Source organism: Schistosoma haematobium, chromosome 4 (genome assembly GCF_000699445.3).
Source record: "Schistosoma haematobium chromosome 4, whole genome shotgun sequence".
NCBI classification, from domain to species: Eukaryota; Metazoa; Platyhelminthes; class Trematoda; order Strigeidida; family Schistosomatidae; genus Schistosoma; species Schistosoma haematobium.
In genome coordinates, this window is record NC_067199.1 from 39445916 (window position 1) to 39462794 (window position 16879).

Genomic DNA, 16879 nt, shown 5'->3' on the forward strand with positions numbered 1-16879 from the left:
TTATATAAAGTAAATAATTGGCCAAATAGTAATTTAGCTATTTGTGATGGCCTAATTTATAAAATTCTGTCAATTTTGTAGAATTCGAACTCAAGGTTTGTGAACTAGAGGTAGAATAATTTGAAACTAGCGACATGTATCTCAAGGTACTAGTACTCTTAGAAAGACGAAATAGTAAATACTGTGAATAACACAAATAATACTATTAATAGTAATAATAATAACTGATGAGGATCTAGTCAAAATTATTATGGGAGTGATATACTGACATCTGTTTCTTCCTGAGCATATAAGTTTGGTTTAAGTATCTAATGACATCTGCTGCCGGATATTTTTTGACTGTCGTCTCAGGCTCTTTGGAACGTGTTTGAAGATACTGGAATACACTATTCTTTTTCAGTGTATGTACTCCAACGTACACTTGTAAATTGATGTGGTAGGAAATAGTAAGGAAAGGAAACTTGTCGATTTTTGTCTTTTAACGGAGTTCATCTCATACAAGGTAATAAGTCTTCTCGCTGAATGAATAATCTTCAGCGCATCATTCATTCTGCGTTTGATTAATGCAATAATTTTAACCCTTTCGGAGTCAGGCCATAGTTAATAAGCTGTATTTTAGTTATATCGCACTTCAAGGGTTCGTCCTGTCTCCTCATACTTATCCATGCATTTCTTTGGATACCTATTGTCATATGATGTTGCAAATGGTCGAACATATACAATATTTTCCTCGTATTTTCAATTATCACTCAGCGTGGGTATTTTTTACTGTTTCTCAACCTTAAACCACTAGTAAGACCAGGTTTCCTAGTTCTTAAAAAGTGGTTGTTATTACGTGTGCAGATAACCGGAATAACATGTATTCGAACTCATCTTTGTAGTGACACCTACTGTCAGTTGACTGGTTATTCCCACTTTCAGTTTTCTCATCCTATTTTGACCCAAAATCATGTTTATTACTGTGTATACACATTTGTTTCACTACAAATTACACTTCCTTAATATCAAGCTTCTTCCATCGCTTGGTGGATTGTTGTTGAAGTGTTGTATATCAATTATCCAATCTATCAAGTTCGTATAGCTCCAGTTTCGTATCAGAGTATAACAATCTTTCGCAATCAAGAATAAGTGTAAGACAAAACTTAAATATTTTAAATTAATCATTATATGGCCAAGTGAATTAAAAAGATCATGAAGAATATATTTCACTAAACACTACGAATTGGCTATTACTCGAAGTAGTTTATATCACATTGAGCAGTATAAAGATGATACCTAGCTAATGGCTAGAAGAAACCCTTATTTGGCCAAAAGATATTATTTTCTATACGCTGTTAAAATGTGAAGACGGTTAGACGATTTATGCTGATTGATCTAACAACCGAACAAAGTATTCAGTAGAATTACTTAGACCATGTGGCAGCATTAATTAAAATATGAAGTAGAGAAACTTCTATCGCCAAAACAAAATGAATTCGTTATATTCAAGGCTTAATCAATATATTTGCAACCGGAAACAAATTAATATGTGTATCAACATGTTTCTAAAAAAAGTATGCCTAAAATACGGTAAGTTATTTAAAAGTATAATTGCTAGGCTCTCGATGAGTAGTGGATATCTGTAGAGTATTCAAGACAATGAGTTAACAACTAACGCTAATTTTGCTTCGTTTTTTAAAGGCGACTGCTATCAAATCATTCTAGCCTAGGCTATTTATACGGAAGGAAAGTGTGATAAGTCATGTTAATTAATTCTCTAGTCGTTTACTACTTTCATTAAGATTATGTATTGTGCAGTCGTTCACGTTTGATGATGATAACAAAACCTCCTATTTGAAAGCCTAGACTAGCTACCTGAATGTAAAGAAGGATTTATTGACGACAATTGAACCGAAAAGATATATACACTCATTCACAATTATATATAATTTTCCCTTAAAAAAACAAAGCCAAATCTCCAATCGATATAGTGTCATTTCTTAGAAAATGAAACCAAGTCTTAGCCAGTGGTGTCCACCTTGAGCCAATTAGAATTAGGCCGAAAGATAAGTATGATTTTTTGGGTTCAGCTGTCAGAATTGAGATGGAGGTAAATCATTCGTAATTATTGATAATTATAACCTCATCTTCTCTACTTTGTATCACTAATTTCTTTGACACATGAATGTGTCTATTTTAAATATACTTAATCACGTATTTGTGTCCTAGGTAAATTCTTGGTTCCATTTTTGGTATTCAGTTTAACATCAATAACTAAAGGCTGCCGAACGTTAGTTTATTATAAACGGTATTACTCAATGTAATTTTAAGCTGTTTACGGTTAATGCGAAGCTTTGGAATAGAAAGAATTTATTTTATTCGGCAAATCTTGGTATTTACATTCTTTTTAGATCTATACAATGATAAAGCTGTATGAGATAAAAGCAATTATTTACTGTATTTCAAATGTACAATGCTAAAATGGTAAATATGTATATACGATGGAAAGTAGGATTTAACTGTCCTGTCTACTTTGAGGAAGTTGAAAACCTCTAGCAACTAAATAGATTTCTGATGACTCTTTTCGACTAGCTTCCGGTTTAATAAAACGTGTAAATGAAGAACACTTTGAATTTAATGTATAAAACTGTGAAACTGTTTGTTTAAATTCTTCAGCTTCCGCACTTTCAAATAATTTGATCACGAAACTGGCCCCTTCTTTTGAAACACTGATTGCTACCTAGAAACAAAAGTTTCCGAACAAGAGATCAACATCTTTTTTGGATATCTTAAATATGTATCTTAGTGACAGTATTTTTGCAATTACAAATCACGACACATTTAAGTACAATAGACGAATCAATTTCCAAACCAGTAGGGACAGTAGTAAACACTAAACTATCATAAAAAGTTTACAACTACGTATAATCTTCAGTCTGTAAGTAGTTATTAATGGACATTCGTAGAAAAAACCGGACCATTTCAGTTAGTTGAGATGCACTAAGTTAATGAACGACATGCAAAACAACTAGTAGGGAGTTGAACTTTTTCTGTACTACTGGAGTAACATTTATACTATATCAAAACCTAAGGAAAGATCCATTATATGCTAGCTCACCACCTTATTTTATACAGTAATATTAGACATTTAAACTGATTTAGCCATGTTTACCATTGCAGGCGAGAATAGTTGTTTCATCACTTCAATAACACAGAAATAAAACTACTGGGTGTAATGCAGTTTCAAGCAACAAGTTATACAATCAGCATAGCCTGTTATTCAGACTGTAATAATGAATGGGTCATTAGTCAAACAACAATACACTAAGATTGTCTCAAAGTTCAAACTCGATGTCAGTTATGGACTAAAAATAACTCAACTTCCCTATTCTAAATCGTTATACACACATAACCTTAGGTTCATACTAGTTGTGTGAACGCCGACAGTGACGTGATATGCGGAATCCCTTTATGTATAAATGAAAGCCAAAAATAAGCATCTTAATCATTGGTACCATCTTGGTGTTAGTCTAGTTATAAAATGTTGAGTTTACAACGCGTTGGTGAGAGAGATTTTTACCTTATGATTGTGAAATCTAGTCCCTTGATGTTGAGTTTATTCTGTGACTTTACATTCGATTACCGTTTTCTCCGGAGCATTGGTGACGAAACTACATTACTGATATTGAGGCTTGTGTATGTATGTTCAAGCACTTTGATTATCATTCAATTAGTGTTGTCATCTTGACACACTGGCACCAGTGGAGTTGACATGTTCTATAAATGTCACCCCACGGGCTAGCACACATCATTAATTGCCGATGCCATTCTTCATTTTTAGACCGAACCCTGATCCCATCCCTTATTTCTTCACGATGTTATCTGTTTTTAATTTATATGGCATATTCTATTCTTAGTTTCTGGATGTACTAAATTTTATATGTTAAATAAAATAAATAAATTATTACATAGCACAACGATAATAAATTACATTCTGATAAACTAACTTACTCGTAAAATATTATACGCTAATGTCATCATAGCTGGTATATCGATTTCACGCATTCCTGACACATTTGGAGCTATGTCACTGAGGACAATATCAACACCCGGCAGTGATTTCTGTCTCTCGGATTGTAACGGTTTACGGCCATTATCATTATTATTAAAATGATTGGAAATTGATTGATTAATTAAATTTATACATTCAGACCAATTATTTAAATCAACACCACAATATGTAATAACACCAGGTAATGGTGCGAAGTTTAACAAATCAAGACCAACTACTAAACCTTTATTTTGATTATTTGAAGCTTTGAAATTATTATTACAATTGGTTAAAGATGAAGCTACTTGACACCATGATCCTGGTGCAGCACCACAATCAACAACAATATCACCAGGTTTAAAAATTCCACCGGAAATTTTATCATTTAATTGTAATAATTTGAATGCGCTACGACATCTATAACTTTCAAGATGAGCACGTTTTACGTAAGGATCTGAACGTTGACGTGCAATCCATCTCTATTCAAAAAAAAGGATATATATATAGATAGATTCGATAAAGGTAACTGAATACATTAGAAACATATCTACATCTTATTTTCTGTGATAATTCCTAGTAAATGCATGACAATGGTATCTATGGGAAATGCGTTTTGATTAATAATGTATACTTCAATTCTGGGATTAAAATGAGTGATTTTATTTAAGTAATTAAAATGTTAATATGGTGTACAGTATAAGTCCCCTTATACAACACATTAATGTCCAATGAACTCAGTAACTGAATGGAATTGTGCCTGCTGCAATATCCAAAGGATCCTGAGTTCTATCAACATGTAGGATATGGTTCTGATGTACATTCCATTCTCGATAACTGAATGTAACGAGCATATCTTGTCATAAATTGATATCAAAACTGTCAAAAATAACTAAATAGCTCAAACAATATTGAACCAATATTCATCTCACAGGATCTGTACCAACTTTTTAATTACAAGTATCTTCAATGTATTCAAATCGTTTTTATGCAGTATATACAAAAAAAATACGATTTTGTTTGATACTATTCAATGATACTATTGAGTTATAAAAACTTTCGTTTAATCACTAGATAAAATGATAAAAACATTCCCGGTAGAGATCATTAACACATACATAAAACTAATTTACAATAAACTAACTTGAGAGCTCCCATCATTTGAACGAATACTAATGATTAAACAAGATAATGCTTGATTCGTTAAGCAATATGGCAAACTCCTTGAATTCAACCAATAGAGTGAGTGCTAAATGAACAAATACAAACCTAATAGATTAGTGTTCGATTATAAATGATAGATGGCTTGTGAAGATTGTTGAATTTTATAGTTTACATTACGCGTTGACCTTAGTTACAGAATCATTGGAAACCAAGGAACAATTGATAGTTCCTACATCCTAGTTTGAAACTCCTCGGCAGTGCATAACCACAAACCACTCGCGGACGAACCTACAACCTTCAGGTCTCGCAACGAAATGCATTTCCCACGGTTCTAGTGGGAAGCCATGACCGGCAGATTGTAACTATAAGGGGTATTTGGGAGTTACACATTATTAGCAAGTGGAAAATGGTTACGCAATGTCGTGAACTGACTGAAGTCATAGACGTAAACCAATGAGTGTCGACTCAGTGATCTAAGGGTGCTCCCAAATGCCCTGGTACAGCCGAGAGTGGAGAAAGTCAGTTCGCCCTTTCGAAATGCTCTCACATGGCCACGCGTATATAGACTCTGCCAGGGAAGTCCTACTCACTGCATTCTCATGCCATTACTGTCGTTGACGAAATTGAGAGGACGAAAAACGAATGTACGTCGTTTTAACCGGGTTGGTGGACATGGAGAGCCCACCTAGTGGAGTTGGAAAACCATGATTCCAAACCAATGGTGAACATGAGCTCCAGGATCCTGAGGAAACAAATGGCGTACGAACCTATCGTCGGTCACTGGCTACCATAGGACTGCATCTCCTGACGTTGCTCCACTACCTTGTGGATTATACCTTTAGGTCGAAGGCTCCGGATGTGGCCTCCTAAGAAAACCACCTGATCTGGTCTAGGCACCCGGGCATTATCACAGTCCAAGCAAAAATTAAGTGACTTGGGCAGCGCATATGTATTCGGTACCCCTTTGTACCAATATTTATGTGATCAAATAAATAAATAAAATAAGATCTAACGGTTAGGTGTTTGGTATGAGAGTCCCTGATGGGTTTGTAAATGCGGATTGCTGAGGAGTTTTATAATAAGAGGAAACAGCTGTTCAGTGCTTCCGGATTTTCGTTAGTTCTGTAACTAAGATCAGTTCGTCAAGTAAACTATATGATTTCTTATAATTTGATTTCGATAAATAAGCCATAAACGACCAATTTCATTATCAAAATTGAATTTATAACAACAGGTGTAAGTCATGTACCTGAGCAAAGTACAACACTTACGTTATGACAGGGGTGTCCGAGATCTGAGACTGATACACAAATTGCTGTGCGCTAACCCCCAAAAATTGACTACTTACGAGAGAAGACAACAATGAAAGAGAAGTTCTTTTGGGCCGTTGAACAACATGCATAAATACTTATTTATATAAACATATTTCGACCCCCTAAAAATGAATCAATCTCTTAGTCAATGATATGCATTCGTCATTCAAGGCATTTCTGATTGTCATCGAGTGATGATGGTTATTTGTACTTTTTGAAATCTGAATGATATTTAACACTATTTACAATTGCTACTAACATTTGACTCTTTCAAGGAATAAGATGTTTTTAAAAAAAGGCACAAACGCTTTGTCCATGTTGAATATACATGGAGATCGTCCAAACTTATATTCAGTTAGATGAACTTTTGTCGCTCTTGCTAAATTTTCACGCTACATAGTGGAAAGTCATTAGTTGTTAGCAAACTAAGCCAAATGTAAATTCTATATAAAGTATCCTGTCCAGTAACTAATTTGTCTGACAGTGATACATTTTTAAGTGGAAAGAATACACATAGAATCAATAATTTCGGATAATAACCACCATTTCTATTTCACAACTTTTAATAGATGATAAATCAACTTTAATGAATTTTTTGGTTATTTATTATCATTAATATTACAGAAGGCCCTGGGTCCGAGTCCCGCGAGCGGGGTCGTGGGTGCGCACTGCTGAGGAGTCCCACAATAGGACGAAACGGCCGTCCAGTGTTTCCAGGTTTCCAAAGGTGGTCTAACACCAGTCGGTTCATGATCTCAATCAAAAACTTAATAATCTCCACAACCCCTATACTAGTATTTATTATCAGTCTGAAAATCCCTTTGATTTGATTTATGATGGAAATGACATTTATCTTAGTCTTTTGTACCAACAACTCGATAAGATCTGGTTCCATATTTGGACTATTCATTTGTATATGGAGTCACAAACATAAGTTGAATTAAGTGAATTAAATCGTTTTAGCAGAAACAAATTCGAATATTTCCTTAATTTATTGCAGCTGAACAACTACATTTCAATCGATTGTTGTGACAATGAATGAAATATATTTATCATACACTATAGCAACAATTAATTTGAATGTCACATGAGACTCTAAGACTATGTGAAATTTCAGAGCGTCAGTGACTTATAATTCTTTAGAGATTTTCAAAACGTAAAAGCTTCGTTTGTTTTATCTTTTGAAAGTTCTAACATCACCAAATATCCATGTGTAAATAGTTTCGACCTTATAGACACTGAATTAAAAATAATTCGGTTATTTCGAGGAGATCTGAATAAGACATAGATGTATTAGGGCTTAGAAAGATTTTTATTTAACGATACTTTATTCTGTACTTACATCACCAAACCAACTATCAATAGATGACAAATAATCTTACCAAGATGTAAAGAATGACTATGTTCTCATTTATGATTAATTACACTGAAGTGGATCGACAATAGTTCCTTTGAGAAGCCATGATCTGTTGAATCAATTGGCTTGGAAAAGAACTATATACATACAGAGTATAATGAACAATCGTGACGCTGTCTTTCAAAATCGATTGAATTTTAGGGTGGTGATAACTAGGTTCCGACTCACTAATTGAGTAATACTGCAGTATACACAATAATTAATGGTCTTGGGTTAGATTTTTGCGCATTGTTGAAGAGTCTCCTACAGTAGGAAGACACGAAGTGGCCAAAGATTCTTGAAATCAATTGTTCTCTAGCTGATATACGTTTATGATCAAATCATTATTAAAATACTATTGTTTTAATTGAATTTGTACTACTTTATTCGCACACACACACACATAAAGTGTCATCTACACTGTTATTTTAAGTAATACCTGCGATGTATCCTTTGATCATTAGACAACGGTCGCTAAATGATGTCACCAAACAATGAAGGTTCATAAATCTAGAAACGTATGAGCTCTTTAGAAGCTAAAGATATAGATTGAGCAATGAAAATAACTAACTAAACAAACATTAACAGAAAACAACACCTCATACAATTATCTATAGGGTTAAATCATCATCATTAAAATGAAATCAAGAAACTAAGATATCACTAAGACAGTATATTTCATTATATTAATTAGGTAATAGAATATAGATATATACAAAATATCACACTTATTAATAATGTACTATTTAGATAGTTTTATTGTATCCAAAAGATTATGTTTCATACAACAAATGTATGGTCTATATAAAATTCATTACTTTTACCAATAAGATAAGATGTTATTGGTGCAAAATTGGATATATCCCAATGAAAAGAATAGGCATATTGACGGAATACCAAAATGATAAACATTAAAACAACTAAATACAATAAAAGTGTTCTAATTAAATGAATCATTCCCGGGTTACTAGGATATAATATATTATATGTAAAATTTGATAGATTCATTAATGTATAAAAGTCTGGTGGAGGCCATAACCATAAACCACGTTTATTTGCATCACGTATAATATGACTTATAAATGGAATAAATATGAAACACCAAAATATAGTGAAAAATCTATTGAATTTTAAACATATAGGATAAGATATGAAAAATAAACCAATAATTAAAAGAGTATAAATAAGCAGATATAAACCAGCCCAATGTAAAAATGGTCTACCAGGAAGTTGACGTGCAAGCTGAAAAGAAGTATATATAGAAAGTATTAAAAGAGAAACTGTTATAATTTTAGTTTGATTATAGAAATATAAGAATAGTGATTGATATAATCAAACATTTTATGTCTGTTACTCAATGATTCTGCCGTTTTTTAATATGTTGTGCAAGAAGGTAGCGATAGAATATGTCTATGACAATCAGTGTCAAAGAAATGAAATTCAAATTTGTTAATCAAATACATATTTAACTATTGGTCATTGAGTCATAAATCTAATGATAGGGAGAGGAGGCTAGTGATAGTATCTGAGTACCTCAATCGAATTATGTCTAGCATAGTTCGAACATGAGACCAGTGATTGAATCACCGTACAAGTGAAAAAAGAATGGCCATGTTGTTCTATGAATGGGCAGAAAGATGACACTTGATGATATGATGTAACCTATGACTTAATAGCCGTAATTACTAAGTCAACTCTCTATTGAACAAGTAAGTGGTTGTCTTGTCTTAGTAGCTAAGTGGGTAACCAGTTGACGTTTGAAACGAGAGGTGCTGGGTCTGAGTCCCAGTGTGAAAACCAACATTATGATGGTGGTTTATCCAGATGACGAGTCTCACGTAAAACGGAACGTACATCTTAGATTTTACTACTAGTCACAACTCATGTATTCTAATAAAACATTGTATTTACATTTCTATTCATAATAGTATGACCTTCACTTGTGTTTTTATTTGAACACATATATATTGGTACAGGAGTGCGCCAAATATATATGCGCCACACAATTTCAGTTCATTAATTGCGTGTGGGCTGCGTTACTGCCCGGGTGCCCAGACCGAACCAGGTGGTTATCTTAGGGGGCCACACCGAGCCTTTGACCTAAAGGTCTAACCCACAAGGCAGTGGAGCATCGTAAGGATATGCAGTCCCATGGTAGCCGGTGACCGAAAATTGGTCCATATGCCATTTGTTCCCGCAGGATACTGGTACCCATGTGCACCATAGATTTGGAATCCGGTTAAAGCGCCGGACATTCGCTTTTCGTCCTCTCATTTTCGTAAACAACACCCCCGCCACGAGAAGGCAGTGAGTAGGACTTCCCTGGCAGAGGCTGTATACGCGCGGCCGTGTGAGAGTATTTCGAGAGGGAGGGCGAACCCACCCCGCTCTCGGCCATACCAGGGCGATACCTTATTCCTGTTAACTATGCAGATCGATGCATTTCAAAGTAAAGATATATAAGTTTTTTTAAAAAAAGCCTAGTAATACGCACCATATTTACTTAAGTACCTTATAAATAACCGTTAGCAAGGCTCGATAACAGAAAAACAAAACCTAATGAGCAGCCACATGAAACCAAAAATGTCATTTAAACGTGACAATACGACACGTACTTCAATGCTTGTACTTCCTGAAGCTATAAAATGATCAATATCCGGTAGTATTGCACCGAATGCTGCCCAAAAACATGACTCAAGAGTCATAATTATATTTTTTCGGTAACCTGTGGTATATAAATCTAGTTTACCATTTATACTAATCAAACAACATAGCCAAAACATTGAACCAGTTAATCCATGGGTAAGAGTTTCCAAAAACAAATGTGTATGAGAACCTGAGTTGACTGATTTGCATAATCTAAATCGTAATTAGATCGATGCATAATTACTACAAGGATGAACATACATTTCAAGTAACCATAATGAAAGGGAACCAGTCAGGATTAGGAATACTTCATAATTTATTTCAATAATCTAAAAAGAATCTGTATGAGGACGTAAAACTATTATTTTGGTTTACGAAAAAAACGGAGTGTTACAAAAATTACGATTTATTGTTTATGATTATATACAAAGTTTTTGATAATAGTCTGTTTATCCAGAGTTCCGTGAAGCATCCTCGTCACCATCATTTTCACCTTGAAATCTAACTAACTCTTGTTCAGCATCGTCAAACGCTCGATTTGAAGGATCAACTTCTTCATCATACTGTAAACATTGATCAATTTGAACTAGTAAGTCTGTTATAGTATCTTCTTTATCCCTGTTTAATGGGACAAAATGAACTACACTGTAACGCTCAATCAAATCAGCTAGTGCATGAGTAAGTTTATTAAATGGGGCTTCCTTTTCGTGATGTTCCCCACCGTCTTCTTCATCAAATACTTGATCCAGATCAAAAAAGTAATCCATATCAGGATTTAGATAACGAGCCATGACATATTTTTGTTTTTGTTCAGATAACAAATCAAGTTTAGACATTACGTTTATATGAGCAGTTGATAAGGATACCATAGCAGAGAGAGCAGACAATACACCAGCTAGAAAATGTGATGAATCTACGAGAAATCTAGCATCCAAAATAAATATTGTAACAAAACGAAAATCCCATTTTCTTTGCATATATTCAATTATTCGTGGCATAATCGGTAGGTGTGAGTATAATTCAATTTGACCAGGACAATCAAATAATAAATAGTCTCCATCTATATCACCAAGTGCAGTATCCAACCAGTTCAAATTTTGTTGAAGATATTCTAAGCAGAAAATAAGTCCACCGTTTGGACCTAAACGTATAGCCTCGTCTTCCATTACATCATCTAACTAAAATTATCCTAGAAAAATTCAGATTAAATAACTTACATGAATAAGGTCTCGTATATCCGCTAGTGGAGTATATTCAAAAAACTCCGCTGCAGGGTCCAAATTGACCACATCAACTTTCCTCCTCAATGTTTCACAATGAGCTTGCATTGTACTACAATAAGTTGATTTCCCACAACCAGCTGGCCCTATCACCAGCTGGGCAAATCTAGGCATTATCTTGAATAAATATGCCACGAGAAACCAATATGCCCTAGCAAGAAATAAGAATCATTTTCAAATACGGCAAAAACGTGAGACTTAGGTGAACTAACTTGGAAAATAAAATCAGACTTTAAAGAATATACATAAAAACAATAATTAGCTTTTTATTTACGATTTGTTGTCTGATTTCGACATAGATACGAAATCTCCCTGTGCACAAGTCCAACTGGCAGCGAGAGTGAGAAGGAAGTTTATAGACTAAACGGAATCTCGAACGTACTCACACTATTATATATATATATATATATATATATATATATATATATATATATATATATATATATATATATAAGATTAGATTAAATTAAGCCACCAACGGCGTACGTCTCATTCCCTAGAAATGCAAGCTATTTCTTGACCAGTCGCTTGCACCTATCGTTGGATCAATTTTTAATTAGCCCAATGTACCACGTTGGTCTTAATTTTATGGACACGTGTGTTATATAGCAATTTTACATCACTATTGGGGACAATTGCACTCCTTTATCATTTAGGTTTTAGTTTTTCAATTTCTGTGATGTGAAGTGTAGAACTAGATGTAGTACACGTTTTTACTACATTAGATGTAACTAGATTGCTAAATTTATTATACAACTTTACGGAACACATTTCGCAAAACAGTTTGTGTGAGCTAAAATCATGACTGGTACATCACATTGATTGACGGTTCATTATTTGTTTACCTACGTGTTCCCTATTAAACTGTTAATGTGAATATTGGAGTGGAGTAGTATGTTGGTGACTAAAGTCCTTTTTAATTTGACTGATGGATTGTAGGTTCAAGTTCCGACATTCCAAGTTCGATTCGATAGCTGCATAGTATCGATACCCACAACTATATGGCTCAGTTAATGCACATAAACTTGAACATGATAAGTCATATTACCGTGATTTATAGTAAGTGTAATAATATAAAAACATGGTGGACTTGAAGGGACATAGTATTACGGGGAACATTTTTGCTTTAAAAATCGAGTGATTTCTCAAAAAAAATATATTAGAAAGACTGAATGATTACTACTAATTACCCATAGGTTTTATTTTCTTACATGTTAAACCTACCGATTGCAAACCCATGCTTATTAACTATTCTGGAGAAAATACGCCTGGGAATTTGTGGGATATATTGAAACCAATAGAAATAAGTGGGTGCATCAAATTTGTATTTTATGTACACTGCTTTCCATGTATAATCATAACTACAAGCTAATAACTAGAAAAAGAATTTGACCAGCCACAGGTAACAACAAACCATGTTTTTTAATCCTAAGCTAGACTTGATATGACGCAATTATGTTATTTAATTTGGGTTGCAAGATAAATGCTCGATTCAAAGTTGTCAACTTCATTTTACTTAAACAGTAGGTAATAAGGTAAAACTTATCAAGTAAATATATTCAATATAAAGCAAATACAATGACTCTTTAGAGAAGCCATGGAATGCTGAACATGTGAAAGAATTAATATTTTTGATAGCCAATAACCCACTACATATCATTTCTTTTTCTATTAGACCACTTCTTAGCACCAAATATCAACAAGTAGCCTTCACAACGGTATAAAATTATTGTACGATAACTGCTCATATTTCCTAAATTTTACATACTATTAATTAAGTAATCAACATCTTTGTGATGAGCTAATGTAAATAATCTGACCCCTTTACATTTGCTTCTTGATTTCACGTTGCAGTCTTGCATCTATAATTTATGGACGACCTTTCAGCGATACTAAACTAACCTTGAAAGTGTCCACCTACTAACTAGGGCTAAATGAGGGTTATAAAGCAGTTTGAAGAAAAAAGGGTTATGATTTACAGTTGATGGTTAAGGTTAGGAATTACTTATAATGTTTTCATCACGAACTGGCATCAGCTATAATGCCAAAACTCTACTCAGTCAAATGTGTGAATGAATTTGCGCCAAAATCTAAGACTTGTTATTGTAAATCTGATTGCTTCGTCCATCAATTATAGTGCAGTACAAGATATTAATATGTTTATAAACGTCCGAACTCCTAATTTCGGGGGGAATTTGGCCCATTTTAACGAAATTTCAGGAAAGCCGCTGTAGCGGTAAATAAATCCCCAAAATAAATAGCATTAAGTTTTCGACATTGGATGCTGACCATATGTTTTAGTGGACTCATCTAGCTGAAGGCGCTCGGTCAGGCATCCGCACCAGATCACGTGTGGTAACGCCGTGCTCAACATCAACCGCAATCGCTAGCCAGATTAGATCAGAGAATTCCGATATATTGGTCATCGCCAAATATACTCTTCCGATCTCCTCGACTCTGTCTTTTGATTTCTCTTGGTGGGAACGAAATATATTAGAAGGTGTTACTGGTAGAAGCGTTGTCAACTTTGGAGAAATGGCACAAAGCCCACAAAATATCCCCAGACCTAGGAGAATTCCCCAATATTTCCACGAAATTCCCCTTTGACCTTGTTCAAGGTCAGTTACCTTTAGGGATATCCCCGAAATCTCCCCCAAACATTGGTGAAAGTCATTTGACTTCGGGAGTTTCCCCGAATTACCCCATAATTTCCCCAAACTTGGGAGCTCGGGTGCATTTATGAGTACTTCAGTCAACGTTTATAAACTTCCATAATTGATTTTGCTTGTCCACTACTAAGCTTCATAATATGAGCAAATAGTGAACTTGACCCAGTAATAACGTGGAAGACAGGAGGGAGTGGTACAGATTAAAATGCAACATAACAGGAGACATCTCATCTTGCCTATATGTAACGTATAGCTTGAAAACCCCGCAAGTTTAGAGTTCAGATTTCAGATTTGTGTAATAAGGACAGAAGGCCTACGGTCTTTGTTATTCCTTTTCTAATATGCATCTGTGAGCGTCCAGTCTTCTCTTGAAAGAGTCAACTGAACGTGCAGACACCACTGCTTCGAACAGCAGGTTCCAACCCAAGCTGCCAATTTTGGAGTTTGCGTCTCATTCCCATAAAATTTCCCTAAAATTTGCTATAGCGGTTTCCCAAAAATGAACCAAACTTTCCCCAAAGTTGGCAGCTTGGGAAGTATTGATGACTCGGTGTGAAAACTTGTATGCCACGGGTATTTTGTTCGTTCTTGGCTTTTCTACTCGCTTGCTATGTCCTCTGAGGTGTCTCAATCTATTGGGAAGAAAATGAGAGAATAAGTTAGGTTCAAAATCATTTCTCAGTATCCTGTACATCAAAATCAGATCTCCCTTAATCTGCGATAGGGCGGAGTAAAGAGGTACAGCTTTTCAAGCTGCTCTTTGTATGGTGAACCCCGGAGTTCTGAAATCGCACGGATAGCTGCCTTCTGTACTTCTTCTAGGATATCCGAGTCACCTTTTAAACAGAGGCTTGCAGCCTGAACGCAGTTCTCAAGCTTAATTCTCATTAAGGATGTGTATACTGTGATGAACATGGTAGTATCTAACTTAGTGAATGTCCGTCTTAAAGCCAGAGGGTTCGAAACCCCTTTAGCTGCGACCTCCCGGAAATGGGCCATCATCCTAACATCGTGACTCGCCGTCACCCCTAGATCCTTATGAGACCAGACCACGGGTAGTGGTGTAACAGCTTAGGTTGGTTGGTTAAGAGTTGACCCCAGACAACCAAGTATATGCCAAAACAGTATTGTTCAAGTATTCATTCACTTCCTTGTTTTGTATAAGCGTTATATTCCCTATTATCTTATATTGAATGTTGAGAGCCTTTGTTTGTCTGAACAGATAATCCCACGCTCCACTGTGACTGCGCTAAGATCGAAATAAAGACCTATTCACTACTTGTCTGGTTTCTTCTATCAATAGCACGAGGGCTACCTATAGACACGAAATTGGTGAGCCCTTTTGAACACGAATTTAACCTCATTTTTGTTATTAATATTATATTTTTTGTACTCAATCGTAAAAGTAGACCTGATTATCCGTAAACTAAGTTGGATATATAAATAGTTTTTTTCTTTTTTTTAATTACCTTAAGTTATTCGTGTTATAGAAACCATTTTTTCGTGCTAACTTTATTGCTATATTTGTCACATACCTCATGTCAGACTCAATAGAAACCCATAATCTGGATGATTTGTCACCAGTGGAGATAGACACTGTTATGACTACGAAATCCCGACTTCCAGAATTTGATCGTAGTGATCCTGAGTTGTGGTTTGCTCAACTAGAGCATTATTTCACGAGACACAATATCAAATCGGAAGGGATTCGCTATAGAGATTTATGTTCTATCCTTCCTCCTTCAGTCGCCAAAGAAGTCCGTGACTTGATTTTAGATCCACCATCACCACAACCACACACCATCTTAAGACGAGAGATAATGAACCGTTTATCATTATCAGATAGTCAAAGAATTCAAAGACTTTTTCAAGGTGAAACACTAGGTGATCGGTCGCCGTCACAGTTTTTACGTCACCTCCAAGTCTTAGTGGGTGATAACACAGTGGGTGAAGCAGTCCTAAAACAAGCATGGATACAAGCTCTCCCATGCTACGTCCAACACTGTTTGGATGCACAAGATCCTGAAACCTCATTATCTCATTTAGCGCGTATAGCCGACAGAATAATGGAAAGAGGTCCTCCAACTGGATCAGGCACAATAAATCACACACAAAAAGTAGAATCAGCAAAAGACCCCGTAATAGAAGGACTCATTGCGAGTGTTAAGAGTCTCACTGAGGCTGTCACCAGAATGCAAATGGGTCATAGAAACAGGAGCAGGTCACCACAACGACCACGATCCAAGTCACAAAACAGGTCACAAATGTCCAGACAATCTGGGCAGTTTTGTTGGTACCACTGGAAGTTTGGTGTCAACTCAACCAAGTGCATGCAACCATGCGCCTGGCCTAAGCATAATCCTAAGGCAGCGGGAAACGAGTAA

At 35.2% G+C, this 16879-nt stretch overlaps 1 protein-coding gene across 2 annotated transcripts; it reads right to left on the bottom strand.

The window, feature by feature from the left end:
- Positions 1-2121: 2121 nt before the first annotated feature.
- On the bottom strand, positions 2122-14944 carry GPN3_1 (GPN-loop GTPase 3; the record flags this gene model as incomplete). Of its 2 annotated transcripts, XM_012941720.3 has the most annotated exons (7): positions 14720-14944; positions 11764-11977; positions 11057-11724; positions 10516-10759; positions 8798-9142; positions 3991-4509; positions 2495-2719 (listed from the first exon to the last, which is right to left on the bottom strand). In XM_012941720.3, coding segments are annotated over exons 1-7 (2217 nt in total). In that variant the 5' UTR covers positions 14722-14944. The 2 variants fall into 2 exon arrangements, with proteins under 2 accessions (XP_051066963.1, XP_012797174.3); XM_051216377.1 differs by having other exon boundaries at positions 2122-2719; positions 5172-9142; positions 10808-11724; positions 11764-14944.
- Positions 14945-16879: the final 1935 nt, after the last annotated feature.